The sequence below is a fragment of the Python bivittatus genome, unplaced genomic scaffold (genome assembly GCF_059951505.1).
Source record: "Python bivittatus isolate LINGU-HERP-01145 unplaced genomic scaffold, Pbiv_v1 ctg000280_np1212, whole genome shotgun sequence".
Classification (NCBI taxonomy): Eukaryota; Metazoa; Chordata; class Lepidosauria; order Squamata; family Pythonidae; genus Python; species Python bivittatus.
In genome coordinates, this window is record NW_028277066.1 from 1688691 (window position 1) to 1708598 (window position 19908).

At 41.4% G+C, this 19908-nt stretch overlaps 1 protein-coding gene across 1 annotated transcript in view; it reads right to left on the minus strand.

The window, feature by feature from the left end:
- Positions 1 to 19908, minus strand: part of SRRM4 (serine/arginine repetitive matrix 4) — a 109646-nt gene that overhangs the window by 35987 nt on the left and 53751 nt on the right. The window contains exon 2 of the mRNA XM_088143160.1: positions 636 to 776. Within this exon, the coding sequence (XP_087999286.1) occupies positions 636 to 776 (141 nt within the window). The remainder of the gene's footprint in view (positions 1 to 635; positions 777 to 19908) is intronic.

Below are 19908 nucleotides of genomic sequence, written 5' to 3' on the forward strand. Positions count from 1 at the left end.
TTGCTGGAATTCTTGCATTGCTACTACAGCACTTTCATATTAATAAACCTTGGGAAGGAAGGAAGGAAGGAAGGAAGGAAGGAAGGAAGGAAGGAAGGAAGGAAGGAAGGAAGGAAGGAAGGAAGGAAGGAAGGACTTCTGCCAGCTTCCTACTAGCAAAGTCAATTGGGAAGCCAGCAGCAAGTCGTAAGTCGCTCATACTCCATTGCTTTTTTGCCCTTGGTCATTCTGTTTCTCTGTATAGGTAAGGACGTATCTCTGAAACGATGACCCAGTGGGTCACGGGTTGTCTAGTTGTATATATAGATAAGTCGATTCTAAATGTTCACTTGCTGGAATTCTTGTATCACTACTACAGTACTTTCATATTAATAAATCTTGTTAAAGAGAATTCTGTGAGAGCCAGGCTTGGGGGAAAACACTTTCATTTCTCAGACAGCTACCAAAATCCAAGAGCTGAAGAGTTCTGTAGAAACTGAAGAGTAACTGTAGAAACAGGATAGGTTAGTCTAGCATGGCAACAGGGTTACAAGCTGGACTTAGAAAGGTCCATCCATTGCAGTTCTCAGCCTAAATGACATTGACTAAGCAGAGAACTGAAGAGACTTTGGTTAGGCCCGAGCATCAACTCTCACCTGCGTGATTTGTGTGTGATGTCTTCCTGGCTGTCCTTCCGCCTCCCACAACCATTGATGTTGGGGGTCTCTCGAGCTGGATGTGGCTCTTCAGAAGGGGTGATGTCTGTTGGAAGAGGCAGGCAGCTGGGGACATCAGTGCTAAAATGGGAAGATAGACAAGAACTTTTAAAAAAAAAAATGTTCTCTGTCTCTCTCTTTCAGCCTTTGCAGACTAGGAAAATTGTAAATAGTGCCCTCTCCTTTCTGATTCTGCTCTGTTGTATTGTCATCTGTAGCACATGCACACGCACACACACACACACACACACACACACTAGCACTGCTCCTTGACCTTTGGCGATAATGATGCAATCATAATAAATTAAAGAATAAATGAACTGCAATAAATTAAAGAATAGTGACCTGTAGGCCTGGACTCCAACAGAGGGTAAAAATTTGCAACAGTGGGGCAAAATGCATTCTTCCCCATAGCCATAGGTCAGGTTGCAGAACCTTATTGCCTCTGAATTGTTAAAGTAAAATTACTAGACCCCTGGGGAGCCATCTTTTCTACTGTATGGAATTAATTCTAATTCTGATTGCATTTAAAATGTAAACCAAATCAAGTCAAATTTAATTTCTTTCCTGGCCCCAAGCATTTTTTGGAATGTAGCCCTCAGTATGCATTTATCCCCTTCAGCAGGAACGGAAAATGTTAGGGGAGGAAAACAGAAGCTGATTAATGGCCATTAATAGCTTAACGTTCATCATGGATCTTCTACATGCACTCTGGGAGGAAACTATAAAATGAACTGAATTTGAAAACAGGAAGCAGTTAATTAAATGCACAAAATCTCCAGCAATTTCAAGTGAGAGAAACTCACAGATACTGCCCAAAACAGCAACATGTTTTTCTTTTGCCTCCTTCTGTACTCCTTGCCTTAACCACAGATTAAATTTCCTGCACCTCTTATTCACGTACGCATGACTGTTGAGAATGTGGGGCAAAGGATGTTGTTATGCATCATGACATCATAGCTCAATGACATAGGGATGTGTGCTATGTCATTTTGACATCATCCTGGCTTCCTCAAGTCCCCCATATATATTCGCAGGCAGAGATATGTAGATGCACAGACACACATACAGAGCCAATGAAGTATGTTACATTGGAGAACTGTGGATATCACAAAATAGTGATTCAAATACCAACAGTAGAGTTTGGTTATTGCTGTACCAAAATTCAGCTGCCCACCTTCCTTAGATATCCACAGGCAACCCATGTTTTGTGGTTGTAATTTAGGGACCTGCTCATGGCTCGTAGAGGGAAGCCCTTGGACCATTTTGATAATGAACATGCATCTCATTTTTTCAAAATACAAAATGTCATTGAGAGAACAAAATAAATTAATTGAGCATATTCCCCAGGTTTCCTTCATAAGGCTTTTGTCTGCTTCATATACTGCCATGGAAGAAATGGGCATTACTCTTTGATTAAGTTTCCTATAGGGAGCTTTGTGATAATCCTTTCCTTTAAGATTAGAATAATGATGGCTGTTATACTGCAGAAGCATTTCCATTGCAGACATGGAAGAGAAAGGAAGGAAGGAAGGAAGGAAGGAAGGAAGGAAGGAAGGAAGGAAGGAAGGAAGGAAGGAAGGAAGGAAGGAGATGAGGGAGGGAGAGAGGGAGGGAGGGAGGGAGGGAGGGAAGGAAGGAAGGAAGGAAGGAAGGAAGGAAGGAAGGAAGGAAGGAAGGAAGGAAGGAGATGGGGGAGGGTGGAAGGAGGGGACAGAGGGAAGGAAGGAAGGAAGGAAGGAAGGAAGGAAGGAAGGAGATGAGGGAGGGAGGGAGGGAAGGAAGGAAGGAAGGAAGGAAGGAAGGAAGGAAGGAAGGAAGGAAGGAAGGAGATGGGGAGGGTGGAAGGAGGGGACAGAGGGAAGGAAGGAAGGAAGGAAGGAAGGAAGGAAGGAAGGAAGGAAGGAAGGAAGGAAGGAAGGAAGGAAGGAGATGAGGGAGGGAGGGAGGGAGGGAGGGAGGGAGGAAGGAAGGAAGGAAGGAAGGAAGGAAGGAAGGAAGGAAGGAAGGAAGGAAGGAAGGAAGGAAGGAAGGAAGGAAAGAACATACATCAAAAGACTAACCCAAAGGATTACAAGCACTCTAGAGTTCAATGAAAACGTATATTCAGTTGAAATCAAGATAGCCTGCAGTGGATTGGAGATAATTTATTTCCATTAAAAGTGCTCCCAGTGCAAGGGAAAGAATTCACAGATGGTTCCAGAGCTGTAGTGCTGTATTGTGCCAAGACCAGGTATGAATTAGCTCCAGAAGCAAAAACGACATTAAGAAAATCTAAAAGCTGCAACGTGAAAAGGGCGTTGGTGCTACTTTTCCCAGCCAAATTTGGGACTCCCAAAATGTGCAGTAGGATGTCCATACCTCACATCTGGTGGTTGGTTTGATTTTGGCTTTGCATGTTGTGCAAACTTAATGTCAGCTCTTTAAGGTAGACCAGACTAGGAAACCAAAGTTATGAATGCTAATACTACTTTTATTAGATTTTGCAGTAACAAAATCTTGCAAGTCTGAATGGGTTTATCCCCTCCCTCCCTTTATCTTCATGAGAACTAGGGAAAGTCAAGTCTTGAGATGTTTTCTCAAATTACATTTCTGCTTTGGACTCAGATTTCTTTTATCGGACTGTGGTCTTGCTTGTGGCTCTTCCTCCTGTTCCTCAAGGTTATCCTTACAGCCCATTACACCCAGCCACTGCCATTTCTAAACCACAGTTTGGGGCTTACCATGTTGGGCGAACCCAGAAAATTGTGGCTCATTGAATAAACCAAGGTTAAACAAGCCATATCTTTGAAAGATGTGAGAAGTTCGCAATATCTTCATTAAGATCCACTGACATTCGCAAGATAGTGAGCAAACTGTCAGTGTGAGAAAGTTGAACCACAAAAAGAGATATGAACGTTTTAGGAGATGCCCATGACGATAGCCCACCCTACAAGGTTGAGAAACACTGAATTAGACCTTGGAACACCAAGCCCATGAACGTTTCTCCAAAAAAAACCCCTCAACAACTAAACTTTATGATTGTCAGTGGCCAGAATTCCACAAAGCACCCACAAAATAAAGCAACAATAAAAACAAGCCCGACTATACCATCAACGTGATCAAACTGCAGCCAATGTTACCCTCAATAAAACTGAATTTGGCCACCTTCGAAGAAACAGAAGCATATTGGTCAGGCAGCAACTGCGGCCCATAAAATAAATCAGAATAGCCTAGAAAATCTACTAAGAAAGGGACTGTAAAATATAACTGTGCCACTGCAGGAAAGGAACAGTACAACAGAACCAAGTGCAAGACATGGAGTAAATGATTTAAGTTACAAGAAGGCAGAATCCAATCGTATGTTAGGGGGGGAAATTCTTTCTAACCTTAAGAGCAGTTTGACAGCTGAATCTTTAACTGAAGGAGGTGGAAGACCCCTTTTCTTAGGTTATTCAAGCAGAGGCTAGCCAGCCCACCAGTTGAAACACATTAATTTGTATTCTTGCATTGAGCAGAAGATTGGATTCAACTGCCTAAATGACCTTCTAATTCTGTGTCATCTATTTCCTCTTCTTGATTCCATCTCCTTTTCCTAAGGCCACCTCGACACAAAAACGGTGCCAGCATTTGAGTTCCCATGACATTGGCCATGGCCGAGAGCTCACCTGATTTGCTTCTAGCTGTGCGCTATAATGTATTTAAAATTGCATTTAAAATGACTTTTGCTTTTGCTATGCTGAAGCCTCAGGGAGGTTTTGGGCTGGCTGGTTTCTAATTGACCAGAATTCTTGTGTTCCCTGGCTCCCAAGTCTTTCCCTCTCTGAGGGTCTTTTGCTCCTTGTTGAGATGCTATTACTTTGCAGCTCTTTAAAATGCAATCAAGGGCTTTACAGCTTCCTGTTTCCCACCCTTAGCCACTGCTGCCCCTGCAAAAAAAGGACAAATAAAAGGGTAGGGCACTGAATGAATCAAATCTAGTATGCTACAGCAAGTATTTGTAATGGGAAAAAGGAATAACCTTGAGGAACAGGAGGAAGAGCTGCAACCAAGGCAACAGTTAGATAAAAGAAATCTGAGTCCAGGGCTGAACTGTAATCTGAGAAAGTGTCTCAGACATGACCCTCCCTAATTCTCATGAAGATAAAGGGAGGGAGGGGGGAAGTGTATTCAGACTTACAAGATTCTGTTACTATAATCTTATAATAAAAATAGTTCATAACTTTGGTATCCTGGTCTGGTCTACCATGAAGGACTGACAGCATTAGGCTCATCATAAGTTAGGATAGATTTAGTGTCTTATAGATCCTAGTATTACTGATGTATTTATCGATAGTTATCCATCTTGACTACTTATAGCATTTAGAGTATGGATTGTAATTTTATAGGTTTTTCCCTGGTTTTATGTTTTGTAATTCTATGCTAATAATTTTTTATTTTACTCCTTCTACTTCTGTTTTGGAATGATTATTATGTTATTTGTTTTATGCTGGTCTACCTCCATAGACAGATTTTCTCCAAGATGATCTATCCCTAACCTGGTTCTTCAACTCTCCCAGTGGTGCTGTCAGAGTCTGCACACTGACAGGTGCATTTATCACCACTGTAACTGAGTCTATCCCCCTTGTTGTTTGTCATCCTCTTCTTCTCTTTCCTTCCACCTTTCCCAGCATTAAAGCCTTCTCCAGAGAGCTAAGTCTTTGCATAAAGTGTCCAAAGTAGGATAGCTTGAGTCTGGTCATTTGTGCCTTGAATGAGAACTCCGGGTTGATTTGTTTGATGATCCATTTTGTAATGGTCTATGGGAATGACCTTGAGAGACAGGAGGAAGAGCTGCAGAGTAGGCAATGTTCAGATAAGAGGCAGATGAGTCTGCAGAAGCAATAGGGATATGGCAAATGTCTCAGAATTGACCTCCTTAGTTTCTTGGACTGTAAAGGTGAAGGGGAGAGATGCACTTTCAGACTTGCAAGATTCTGTTAATGTAACCTTACAATAAAGTTAGAGCTAGTACTTCTGGGTGTGCTTCTTGTCTGAACTACCTCTCAAGGCTTACATATTTAGATCATCAGGAAAGGTTATCTCCAAACAAATAAGACATCCACCCTATGCTCCTTTATCCCTTCTGGATGATGATGTTGATGATGAGTAATCTACAGTTAGATTCACAGTCTAAGACTGGTAAAAACTTAATAATTCAAGCCCTAACCAAGGATCTAAGAATTATTAAGATAGTGTCTAGGAATATAGGCAGTTCCAAGCAAGGTGGTTTTTTAAAAAAATTAGGATGTTCAGGTCTGATAAATTCAAAATTTCCAGATATCAAGGGAGTCCTTTAGATATTGCTCTGAGGGCTCGAATCAGGATTGGTATTTCTTTTGCGATAAGCATTCAGCTGCGATCTGCAAGTCCCGGTATTTTGCAATTTTTTCCGATTGCTTTTCCTTAATTCTAGCATCACCTGGTAGAGCAACATCAGTGAACCACACTTTCTTCTTTTCAGTGACTGTTATATCAGGCATATTATGAACAAGGCACCTGTCTGTTTGGATCTTAAAGTCCCATAAAAACTTAACCTGCTCATTTTCCAAAGCCTTCTCAACTTGATGGTCTCAGTAGTTTTTGCTACATTTAAATCCAAACCTCTGGCAAAATTTCCAATGAATAATTTTGGCAATTCGGTCATGACGCTGCTTATAGTCAGTTTGTGAAATTTTGCTGCAGCCGCTGATCAAATGGTCAATCATTTCATCCTTTTCACTACAAAGGCGACATTTGCGGTTGCTTGCTACGTGCTGAATTTTTGCTTTCATGCAATTAGTTGGCAAAGCTTGTTCTTGAGCCACTAAAATAAAACCTTCCATTTCTTTCTATAACTCTCCTGATCTTAAACAGCTCCATGTGGAGTTTTTATAGCCTTTCCCCTCTATATCCTTCAGGTATTGACCATGCATTGACTTGTTCTTCCAATTTACAAATTGGTTTTCATTTGTTTCTGTTCTATACTCAGCCTTCACCTTTGTTGTTTTCAAAAGCTTTCCTTGATTGACTTCCTTCAGCACGGGTTCTTGGCCTTTCTTGGTGTAGTTATTTAAACCATGCTTTTCTTCCTCCACAGTTTCACCTGTAGGAGTCCTCTGCCTCCTTCGGCTCTTGACAAATACAGTCGATCAATATCGCTTTTTGGGTGTAGAGCATGGTGCAAGGTCCTAAGTTTTCTTGTTTTCCAATCCAAATTATCAAGTTCCATCTAGGTCCAGTCAACTATTCCTGCTGTATATCAAATAATGGGGACTGCCCAGGTATTAATTGCTTTGATGATGTTCCCATCGTTTAGCTTTGCTTTCAAAATTTTCTGAACTTGTTTGATATATTTGGTAGAAGTACTTTCTTTGACTTGGTTCTATAGTAAATCAGAAGCTTCCCAAACTCTCAAATATTTGTAGCCTTCTTCTGGTGCTCCTGCCTTTATCCAATCTTCATTATCAATCTGTATTCCATCATCTTCAGCAAGATGATGGAATATAGATTGATAATGAAGTTTGGACTGCCTACCTGTATGGCTATGATTGCCAAGTTGCATTCCAATATCTTTGCTGAATTCTTTTACGCTTTTTAGTAAGAAATCTAGTTCAGCCTTCGTTTTTCCAAAGAATTTGAAATCATCCATGTAGAATAAATGCAAAATTTTTACTCCTTGTTTGGCCAGTTCATATCCATAGTCTGTCTTGTTCAAACATGTTGTCAGTGGGGCCATTGATAGCATAAAGAGTAAAGGTGATAATGAATCACCTTGGAAAATTCTACATTTGATTTCAACTTCTCCTAACTCTTCCCCATTAGCCATCAGCTTTGTTCGTCAAAACTTCATTGAAGTATTCATAAATTCCTGAATGTTTCTACTGATTCCAAATTTTTGAGACATTTCTCAATCCAACTATGTGGAACAGAATCAAATGCCTTTTTATAGTCTATCCAAGCCATAAACAAATGTGTTCTTCTTCTTTTAATTCTTCAAAACCAACTTGTCAATCAATAACTGATCCTTTGTTCCTCTTGAATTTTTGCAGCATCCTTTGTGTTCTACAGAGAGTAAATCATTCCTTTTCAAGTAACTATAGATTTGATTTGCAATTATGCTCATGAGTAACTTGTATGTTGTTGGCAAACAAGTTATGGGTCTGCGGTTTCCAGGTTCATTGTCTTTCTCCTTGTCCTTCTGAATTGGGAACGTCCTCCGAGTTAACCATTCTTTATTTTCTGGTGCTTCCAAAACTCTATTCATCTGGTCTGCCAAGTGTAGACTTATCAGTGATTTCAGCCAGACTCCATGGAGCACATCTGGTCCAGGAACACTCCAGTTTTTGACCTTGTCTGATTGCTTTTGTGCCATTTCCTCACTCTTAGTTCTTAATATCTTCCATGCTAAGTACTTCCACTGTGTTTTCAACTTGCTTGATCCATTTTGCATTCCTATGGTGAGTCTTGGTGTTTTCCCACAAACCTTTCCAAAATTTTAGGGTCTTTTCTTTGTCAGGCTTTTCATTATTTATGGTTGATACTTTCCTCTTTTCAAGGTTTTTGTAGAACTGATGCTGATTTGCTCTGAACTGCAAATCCTGCTGGGACTGGATTATTCGATTGTCATATTGCTTGATCTTCTCTGCAACAGCCACAATTCTTTGTTTCAATTGTCCTACAACCTCTGCAATTTCCAAGCTGTACTTCACACACAGGCTAGGTTTGATTTTCTGATCCTTCAAATTTCCTTGCCTCAAGTTCTTCAAATTGCTCAGATCCATGCAAATTTTCTTTACCTTCAGTTCCAAGCAAATTTTCCATTTCGATTTTCCTTTCTTAATAACTTCATTCCTTCGTATTTTGTGTTCTAATTCTTCAGTAGTTACATAGGCTGTGGCATATATCAGCTGGTTTGTTTGGGTCAATATTTCAGTTAGAATCATTTTGACAGCTTAGTTAATATTCCTCACTATTTTAGCCAAAGCCTTCTTGTTAATTTGATTCAATTTTGGCAAACGTGTTCTTTCAATTTCTTTCATTCAGTCCTTGATTTTCCCAATTAATTCTTCATTAACCAATGGTGCTTGCAGTTCTTTAGCAAGCTCTCTTCTCCCTATTGTTGTCCATTAACATCAATAGTCTCTTCACTTTCTACTGTTTGTTGCTCACTCTGCAAATTTGTATTATTATTGGTAGTTCTGGATAAACCTGAATTCTGAGTTGCTTGTTTTTCAATTCCTTCCAATTCAGCATTGGTGAAGAACTTGTACTTCAAAATTATACACTTTTGGTCCATAAGCGTCCATTAACCTCTAAGTCTGGGTGTCTTTCTTTCCAAAGCTGGTACATTTGCTTCTGAAATCCACGTTTTGATGGCTCCAATTGATAGAAACATTACATGATTGAGTAGTTTTCTTTCTTTGACCAAATTTATTGCTTTCAATTGCCTTCCAGTAGCCTGTCAGCTCCCTGCCCCCATTGCCTAGCAGAGGAAGCTGAGCCCTGTAACACATTTTTTGATGAATGCCCAGGAGCCACAGCATCCAATGAGATCCTTGTTGATCCAGGTGATGGTCAATCCAGTATGAAATTTGAATTGTGCATTCTCACCATATTAAAGTTTTTAATTTTGGAACAGATTTAGTCTGGCTCTTCCGAGATGTATTTTCAGACTTGCAAGATTCTGTTCATGCAACCTTATGATAAAGTTAGAGCTATTACTTCTGGGTGTGCTTCTTGGCCAGACTCACTCGTGAGGCTGACATATTTTGATCATCAGGAAAGGTTACCTCCAAACAAATAAGACATCTGCCCTCCCTCCTTTATCCCTTCTGTATTACTATTATTGTTGGTCGGACAGTCAGCCAGATGTTTAGACTGGATTTGGCATTTTTATCCACCTATTGAGTCCTTCCCAAGGACCTGGGATAGGCCGATGTTGTTGTTTGACGGTGTTAAAGGTATCATCGCAGGATGGAAGCTGTTCCAAGTCAAGCTGCCTTTTGCAATGGACTGATGGTGATTTTGTCAATGCCAATGGTCTTCCAGTGGTGCTCCAGATGTTTTGGGATTGCACCCAAGGCGACTATTACTATTGGGACTATCTTGCTTTCTTTTGCCACAGTCGTTCTACTTCTGTTTGCCAGTCTTTATATTCTATGATTTTCTCCAGTTCTTTCTCTTCTCTTCTCCTGTCTCCAGGTATTGCAATGTCCGCTATCCAGGCAATTACTACTGCTACTACTACTATCATTATTATTCCCTTGTAAAAAGAGCAGAAAAAGCTGTATCTCTGTGCAAGAGATAAATAAGCTTGCAAATCTTGGAGCAGGATTTTATCTGGCTTCTGTCTCCTACACCTTTGTTCATCCCTATCACATCCAAATGAAGGAAGTGATATACAGCAAAAACAGTGAATGATGCCATTAGAAACAGGTTGCTTTATCCTGAGTTGAGCCAAAAATCTATAATTTGCTGGTTTATTAAATCCTGTAATATTAGGCAAGCAGTGGAGTGTAGCTCTAGCCGCCCGGCCAAATGGTGCGATCGACCCCGTTCTGTTCTCCTCATCTTTTCTCCATAATGGACTTGCTTTCTTGTTTTCATGAACCTTTTCAGCTCCTGCCTCCTGTTGAACGAATGCAGCCAAATTGGGCCTTGATATGGATTAGCAGGCTGGGAAAACATTTTCCACATCGAGGCAATGAGACAATGCCTCAAAAGAGGTTTTTCGTGCCTGTTGTGTTGGTTTGAAAGGAGACTCTTCCCTTGCAAAACAGGTCTTCACGCCCAAAGCTGATGGTTTGCTAGATATGAGATATAACAACCAGAGTAAGTGCTAGAACTCATGTCAAAGCTTTTCCCTTCAACATTACCCATTTAACAGGCACCATTTGTCTTTTCAGGCATATCCTATAATTATCTGCAGTGGCAAGAAGAGCCACGGAGAAAAAAGGACTTTATTTGGGGTCTTTGGAGAATATTCAGGACTTTGTATTGTCGAAGGCTTTTTTTTTTTTTGTCTGCGCTCAGTCATTGCTGACCCTGCAGTGACTGCTTGGACGAGTCCTTGCAGTTTTCAAGGCAACTGTTTTCGGAAGTGGTTTGCCAGAGCCTCCTTCCTAGGGCAGAGCCCAGCTGGCAAGCGCAGGAGGTGGGGTTTCCGTTGCTTCGCGCCCTTTTCGGGCGCGCGCGGTTTTTCGCGCTTACCGGCAACTGCTTCCAACTCCTTTTTTGCAAGCCGCTGCCAGCATTTTTCCTCCCACCGGCGTGAGAGTCCCCATTTATCTACTCACGTAAGTTTTCGAAGTGTTGGGTTGACAGTGTTGGGTTGAAGGCTTATTCAGGACTAAATAAGCACACATGCCTTGAGAACTTATTTATTACTTTATATGACTATATACAAAACATTCAGGATAAATAGTCCTGTTTGCAGCAGAAACTACGCATAGCTCAAACAGAAAATCCACAGTTTCCGAGATCTATTCCGATGGCTCGACATTTGGCCTCTTTTCTGGAGACTTCACATTTAATAGGAAGGTCACAGTTGCCTGTTGGGACCTCTCCATATAATATATAATTACAAGGGATATTTGCCTGGTCTTGCAAGAGTGATAGATAGGGTATTTAAGGAATACATGTGTGTAATGGCCTGTGGGAATATCCTTGAAAGATAGGAGGAGGAATAGTCAAAGCCAGGGCAACAGTCAGATAAGAGACGTCTCAGCCCACAGAAGGAATGGGAGCATGGCAAATGTCTCAGAAGGGACCCTCCTTAGTTTCTTGGACTATAAAGGCAAGGTGGGGAGGGGGTGTAATGGTATGTGGGAAAGACCTTGGGAGACTGGGCAAAGAGATGCTGCCTAGGGAATGGTCAGATAAGAGACAGCATAGCTCACAGTTGGATAGCGGGTGGGGCAAGAGGCTCAGAAGGGACCCTTCCTAGTTTCTTGGGATGTAAAGAAGACAGTGGAAGAATTGTATTTTCAGACTTGCAAGATTCTGTTAATGTAGCTTTGCAATAAAGTATAATTAGCTTATCTGGTCATGTTTCCTGTCTGGTCAACCTGGTAAGGGTGACATCAATTTTGCAAGTCTGAAAGTACAATCCTCCTGCCGTCTCCTTTACACCCCAAGAAACTAGGGAGGGTCCCTTCTGAGCCTCTTGCCCCACCCACTATCCATCTGTGGGCTATGCTCCCTCTTATCTGACCGTTCCCTTGGCAGCATCTCTTCGCCCAGTCTCCCAAGGTCTTACCCACATACCATTACAGGGGGAGAGATAGACTTTCAGTCTTGCAAGATTCTGTTCCTGTAACTGTTCCTGTAACCTGCCAGTAAAGGCAGTGTTAGTACTCATGGTTTTGGTTTCTTTTCTGTACTACTGCGAAGGACGGACAATGTGTGACTGTCTCAATTTCTAGGTCTGAACATATGCTCTCAGTTGGGGATATTATTAACTCTCCCCATCAACAACATTGGTAAATTTAGCTAACCAAATGGCCTGGCTTTGCTTGACATGTTAACTCACAAAAACACAGCTTTTTGTAGCTTAACATGGTGAGAAACCCAGCTAGTTTGGTGAGTTCACGGTTCCACTGTTGGGTTTGTGTGATACATTTAACCAATTTGACTGTAAATTCAACCGTGGCTGTTTTGTAAACTATAATAAACTTGGGGAATCTTGGTTAGATTTTTTTTTTTTTGGTGGTTTAGTGCATTGAGTGAACCCAGCCCATGTGATTCTTGTATGATTCAGTGTATTAAGCAAACCTGGAGAATAACTGTCATGCATGTTGTGTGAACACAGCCACTGAGATCCAATGCAAGGATTAAGGGGCTGGACTAAGATGGTTCAAGCCCACCTTCCACTTTAGAAGCAGGGTGATGTATGGCCAATCACTATTTTTCAAACCCAATCTTCCTCACAGGGCTGTTGCAGAGATAATAGAGGCAGAAGTGCTGGATATGCTGAATATTCTTTATGCTCCTAAAAGAAAAGTTGGGTATAGATCTAACCAGCAAGGTTTTCCAAGGTTGCACATAGAGTATCATATGTTGTAGGAGGACCTGATCACTCCTTTAGGATTGATCTTTCTTTCTACCAGAAAATGTTGGGTGGGGTAACTGATCACCCATTAGATACAGATAGCCACCAACTCGTTTTTGCAGATTTGGAACTCAGGCAATATAATGGAGAGCATTCTGTCTCCAGTACTTCTTCAGCTGAAGCTGTCAGACCACACATTCTGAAAGTCTCTGCTTTGTAAAGCCCAAACTTGACAGGAGAGACTGTCATTGTCCCAAGTATCTGCTGCTACTTCATCCTAGGCTTGACAATGCACTTCTACCCTCTGATACATCCTGTCTCCCAACCAGCAACCCCCTTGAAGCTTCTTGAAATCTCTGCCTTTCAGTTAGTGGACCAATATCAAGTTCTTGCTTAACTTCAAGTGACTCAATCCTGAAGGAGGGTCTCAGAAGACCCTTCTTTCCAACTGATGCATATTCAGAATAGGTGGATGGGGACAAAGGTCGGCGATAACTCTGTCTTCCTCTTCTACCTCCGAGAAGATGGGGATTTTGCAAGTCTAAATTGGAAGAAAAAGTGAAAACAAATTGTTATGGTCTCTTGGTGACACCAGTGCATTGGGTCATCCATCACAATTCAAGAATTTCCTCCTCCTAGTTGACAGTTGACTTTTTAGGTTCTTCCTATCAACTAAGCCTGAATATGGGGAACTGAAACAGCTGAGTATTGTTCTTCTATTTATCCCCTCATCCCTCCCTTCCATTTATTGTTTCTCCTGTGTTGCATTTTAAATTGTAACTGATTGGGCACAGGGATTGGTCCTATTATACTTTGGAAAACAACATGCTGTTAAATCAATATTTATCCTATATTCATCCAAGGGCTAGGAATATTTTCATGATGTTCCTCACACTTATATCATTGAGTTTTATACAGATTATATGCTGCATAATTGGATGATTAATCGGCTTGCACCTTGTGTCTTAATACAATGAAGGCAGGAGATCTGAAACAGCTAATCATAGAAACAAACATTTTAGAAACAGTCAACTAAAGATTTGAGGTAAGATGGCATTGGACCTTCTACCCAATCACTTTGAGAGGGAAGAATCAGCTTCCACCTGCAGGAAAATTTGAGATGGTATTTCTATTATCTTGAGAAGGATTATTCTATTCCTTGTTTTTTTCTTCCCCACACATTTGGGGGGCTTTGTTAGGGAGCAGTGATGCCACAGAACATAACAGATAAATCCAAGATTTTAGTATAGCTGTGACGGAGCAGTAATGTGTCTTTGCACTCAGCCACAAAAGTTAATGTAGCGGTAAAAGTACATGGACTAATTTTGGGGACGACACTTTAGAGAAAGATTTCACGGAAGGCATCAAGGATGAAGAGGGGAACTGAGAATGAAATCCCACAAAGAGATTAACAAGGGAATCAGAGATGTTTTGTCTTTAAGAAGAGAAGACAGAAGAGGAAGACAAAAACACATAACATTTGAAAATACCTGAAAAGCTGTCACACCGAAGAAGGGGAATTGCTGTTCTCTGCTCACCCAGAGTGCAGGAGAAGGAATATTGGATTTACAAGAAAGTAGATTTAGCTGAAGTTTGAGAATTCTTCATAGGGTTAGAAAAAAGTCATGGGATTTTGTTTTTATATATCATAACCGCAGCAAGATTATTGTATGCTCAAAGATGGAAAGATTTGGCAGTACCTACAATGGAGGAAGGGTTGGTGAAGATGATGGAACTTCCTGAGATGGCCAAATTGGCCCATTTGATTAAAGAAAAGACAATATCTACGTCTATTGCTGACTGGAAACACCCTATGGACTTTCTGCGCAAAACAGAAACAAATGAACTGATGATCTACAGTTTTAATGATTAGATAGGATAGATCATAGAAAGAAGAGAGTCATGATGTAACTTCAGAGAAAGAGGTAAATCTACAATTGTACTTTGCTGTAAAGAAGATCGGAAGCCATTTCTTTGAATCTTTTCTCTTTCTTTTCTCTTTTTCTTCTCCTTTTCGCACTTTAGCTTTCTTGTTTCTGTCTTCCTTCTTCCTTTATCTTAGTTTGTATGAATTGTTACTCTTGTTTTTAAAACTTTCAGTAACATTATATATATTTTAAAAAAAGATGGAATTCTTAATAGAAAGAAATTGGACAGGAGAACCACAACCTCAAAGAAGGGATGTGTGATGGAATGGTGTTATGAAGGCCGCACTCAGGGAGATAAGCGTTTCCTTAGCCCCCAGCAGGAGTGTGGGAAGTTCAAGAAGATGAGGCTGGCACCTCCCTAAGGAATTCACGGTGTCGTGGCTGGCTGGCTTGGGAACTTGGGTTCAGTCTTGTGAGATTTCTGTCTTGAGGTGGAAGCTAATAAACGCAACAGAACTATATTTGCACTGTCTCGTGGAGTTCTTTGGGCTGAACCTGACAGGATGGACCCTACATGAGATGTGTTCCAACAGGTGGACCAACAGAAATAAAAATTGGGATTATTGAAGGGTTAAGGGATAATGCTTCTTGGTTAGCCTTCTGAAAATGTGGTTCCAAAGCAAGCCCACTTGAGTAAATGTAGAGCAGTTTTCAAAAGTGGGAAGCACGTTCTCCGCTCAGGCTAAGCTGGGTGGAAACGGATTCAGTCAGAGGGAAATCAATTAAATTTAAATAGAGAGAAAGATTAGAAATCAGACGCAGCGTTTTCTTAATTATAGCACCTAATCACTGAAGGGATGGGGGGAGGCGATGGGGCTGATTTCCTTGCCTCTGTACGTATCTTGGTGGCTAGTAATGAGATGTCTGTGAGTAGTAACTCACTTGGGAACTTTGTCAGATGCATTTGCAAAAAAATAACTCATCAGGGCTAGGCCTGATGGGAGAATAGTCTATACAGTCTTTTTCCCACTGGAAGGAGGAGGAGGAGGAAAAAGAGAAGAAGAACGAGGGAATGAAACGCACACACACAATAAGAAGTTTTTGTGGCTTCCCACTTCCTCTTGGACTGTAGTTTTAATTGTGCAACGATACAAGAATGGGAAACACATTCACAGACAAAACATGATGAAAAGTCCAATCTAATCTTTTTGCTGGAATGAGGTTACTCCAGGAACAATGCAGCTAAGGAAATAGCTTGAATCGCAATCAGCATCAACTTGCTGATATATAAATTATTCGGAATAGGATCCACCTCCAGGAGCTTTTCTTTCTTCCTGCTGTACATGGCCGCGGTCTCCCTACGCTTCGCTCAATAGAGGCCGAACTTAATATTTCACTATTTCCCCTACAATCTGCAAAACATAATACAATGCAATTCTTTTTAAGCCTCCTTTCTTTTCTTTTCTTCTTTCTTTTTAGGGAGGCCTTCACAAAGGAGAAAGAGCAAGGAGAAGAAAATCAAGACCAAAGTTTTCCTGGAGGTTAATTACACCTCGTGCTGTTTTGATTGGTTTTAACCTCAATCTACCTCTTATTTCTGGGCCAAATATTGGAAGCCATTAATCCCTTTCAATGTGGCACAAAGGAAACACCCCCCCAAACAGAAGAGCAGCAGAACTTGGTATTCCAAAGAAGGCAGGGAAATTAATCAAGAAAAGCATCCAGGTTCAGGAACAAGCTAGCTATAGCAGTGGCAGAAGGATCTGAACACAGAACTAAGACGATGCCCACCCTTCAAGGTAGACAAGACGAGGAAACCAAAGTTATGAATGCGAATACTACTTTTATTATAAGGTTACAGTAGTAAAATCTTGCAAGTCTGAATGTGGTTCCTCCCTCCCTCCCTTCCTTTATCTTCATGGGAACTAGGGAGGGGCATGTCTGAGACGCTTCCTCAAATTACATTTCTGCTCCAGACTCAGATTTCCTTTATCTGACTGTTGTCTTGCTCTTCCTCCTGTTCCTCAAGGTTATTCCTTCTTCCCATTACACCACATTTTTTCCCACCCTCCTATTTGTCATGGTCTCCATTATTTATTGCTATCTGGGGACCCTGGCAATGGACGGTGCTCTGACTTAGCAGAAATGTATATGTCTGAATGAAATCTGAACCAGTTGGGGACAAAAACAGTTTGAGTGACACCACAGTGTTGTGTTTGCACAACCGTATCCTTCACTGGGCAGGGCAGGCCGTGTGTCTGGCAAACCCCTTAAGCTTGCCAAATGTCCCTGTTGCTTTAGCCCCAGAAGTTAAGTTTAACTACCACCAGATTCAGACTTGCTTGGGAAGAAAATATCTCCCTGCCACCCGCCATGCCATCTGAACAGCTGAGCAGGGATTAAAACAGTCACAACACCCTAGAGTGGCCCCATGGAAATGAGCTATTCTAGGAATGTCAACTCTATCTGTGTTCTGGTTTTTCCCCTCTGGAGCCACCTAAGAGAGTGAAAACAGGGCAGGAACTGATAGAAATGGAGAGGATTTTCCTCCCCTCTCTCTCTATAGCAGTGTTTCTCAACCGTGGCCACTTGAAGATGTGTGGACTTCAACTCCCAGAATCCCCCAGCCAGCCATGCTGGCTGGGGAATTCTGGGAGTTGAAGTCCACACATCTTCAAGTGGCCACGGTTGAGAAACACTGCTCTATAGTAGTGCTCACTTCAATCAAATCTTTGCAGATTTTTCCTTGGTGTTTTTTTGTTAAAAATACTATTATTCTGGCAATGGGGGGGGGAGACAAGAAAAAGGGGAAGAGAAATTCCAGCCTCCTTTGCTTTGTCTAAAAATAGCCAGTGCATGACAGGTCCAGCTGTCCTGTGTCACAGGCTCCTGGCAGACAAAGTTGAATTGAATATCTGGGAAAAGAGACTGCTGAGTCAGTGGTCCAGACATGCCACCTACTATCAGTTGGCTTAACCATCTTAATAAAGCACAGTTGCCTGGCATTAGGCCATAAGCTATGATTGAGAAATCACGGGCCCTGGGTTGAGGCTGAGCCGCAAACAAGCAAACCACATTGTCAGGGAGGGTTTAGCTCCCCTCTGAACCCAGTGCTCCAGTCGAATGCAGTTGTGAGGCTCATGGTGCGAACACAATTAATATACTTCATTGTTTTTCTTATTACCTGCATTGAAAGTGTGCCCAGGACTTGTAGCACCACCTCAGCAGCCTTGGAACTGGGATCAAGCATGAAAGAAGAATTTAACGCTTCCCTTCCCAATCGTGATCCCAGCAAAGATCTCATCTCCAAAGACACCATTTGCCCAACCTTATACATTAGATGCATTGGGTCTCATGTGCCCTAATTTCTCCCAGTGGCTTGTTAAGAGAATCAGCCAGGCTGGAGATGGTCCCTCGACTGCCATTTTCCTTTGCAAGCTCTCCTCTAACCCTGCCCAGATTTACTGGAGGCCAAGACATGGACTTACTGCACAGAAAGCTGGGATTTTTCCACTCGGCCATGGCCTTTCTGCATTTACACTCAAGTCATTTCAAGGATAAGTGCCAGTTTTCTCAGGAATGGTTGAAAAATAACTGAGATCTAATTAATCTCTGTTACGCTTTTTCTCTGTCTCTCAAGTTATGGAAAGCACAGAGAGAGAGAGAAAGTAAGAATGACAGACACTTAATAAGACTGATAAGGGACCACAGCCAAGATGCTGCTAATGAGGATAATAATAATTTCCATCGGACTCCCACCGATGAATTTTGCAAATTTGATTTAAAATTCTAAACAGACTTTGTTCAAACATGGCAGCTTGGAATTTAGGGGCTGTTCCACTCTTTCATTATTTCCAGTGCACTCATTCTAATTTAAGGGTTCACTTTCAGAAGATTGAGTTGCCTTGATTATCAAGATGCTGCTTCTCTTATACCAGTGTTTCTCAACCTTGACCACTCTAAGAAGTGTGGACTTCAACTCCCAGAATTCCCCAGCCAGCATGCTGGCTGGGGAATTCTGGGAGTTGAAGTCCACTCTTCTTACCATTGCCCAGGTTGAGAAACACTGTCCTATAACCATTGCTGTCTTCTGGGAGAGTTCTTTGTCCAGTTTAACCTACATCTCCTCACATATAAACTCAACTTTTTTTTTTTAAGATCAGCCAAAATGATCTCCAAAGGGTGTTTCTTAGTCTGGCTAAATGGAAGGGCCAAAGACTGAAGCCAGGCATGGGTGATATCTTCCACTGCTGTAGTTTCCTCAACAATAATTTTTTCCTTGATTGTTTATAATGGATTTCTTTTGGCGGGGGAGTGGGTCATAGTTTCCATACACTGCTTAGTTTAATGTCATTGAAGCTGCAGGCTTATCAATTTCACTGTTTAATGCAGGTGGGAAGAAACTGACAAGCAGGGACTGAAATTGAGTAGCAAGATACCCAGACCTCAACTTCAAGAGAGTAACAACAACCATTAGCATTGACAAAATCACCACCAGTCAGTTGCAAAAGGGAGCTTGACTTGGAACAGCTTACATCCTGCAATGATACCTTGAACACCATCAAACAACTTCTGTCTATCCCAGGTCTTTGGGAAGGACTGGATAAGTAGACAAAAATGCCAAATCCAGTCTAAACATCTGGCTGACTGTGTGACCAACCATAATAATTCCATTTCCACCTCCTTGCTGGAAATGTGCAGGTCATCTGACTTCATCCACCCTACAAAGCCAGCTATGATGCCTTTAACACCATCAAAGAACAACATCTGTCTATCCCAGGTATTTGGGAAGGACTTGATAGGTGGATAAGAATGCCAAATCCAGTCTAAACATCTGGCTGACTGTGTGATCAACTATAATAAATAAATAAATAAATAAATAAATAAATAAATAAATAAATCAAAGGGACAACAAGGAGCTAGGAGTTTAATCTGCATCCCTTTGCAGGTAGAAAGCTGAACTTCAACAAATGAGAAGAAGGTAAAAAGGAAACTTCTCCCAATTTAGCTCAGTTCCTATAAGGACCAATCCATGTAGTTTTCTTCACAGCAACATTGAAATGGTTTGCCATTGCCTCCTCTTGGGACGATGATGATGATGATGATCCTCCCATTCTAGCCTATAGTCCTAGAATTTTCCCATCATCTCCCATCCAAGCACTAACCAGTTTGGACTCTGCTTAGCTTTTCTGAGATTAGCCAAGGTCAGTTAGAAACGATGACTCACCGTGCCTTGAATAAGTATTACACAGCAACAATTGGGGCCTGAAACTATAATGCTCTTGGTCCTTAAAGT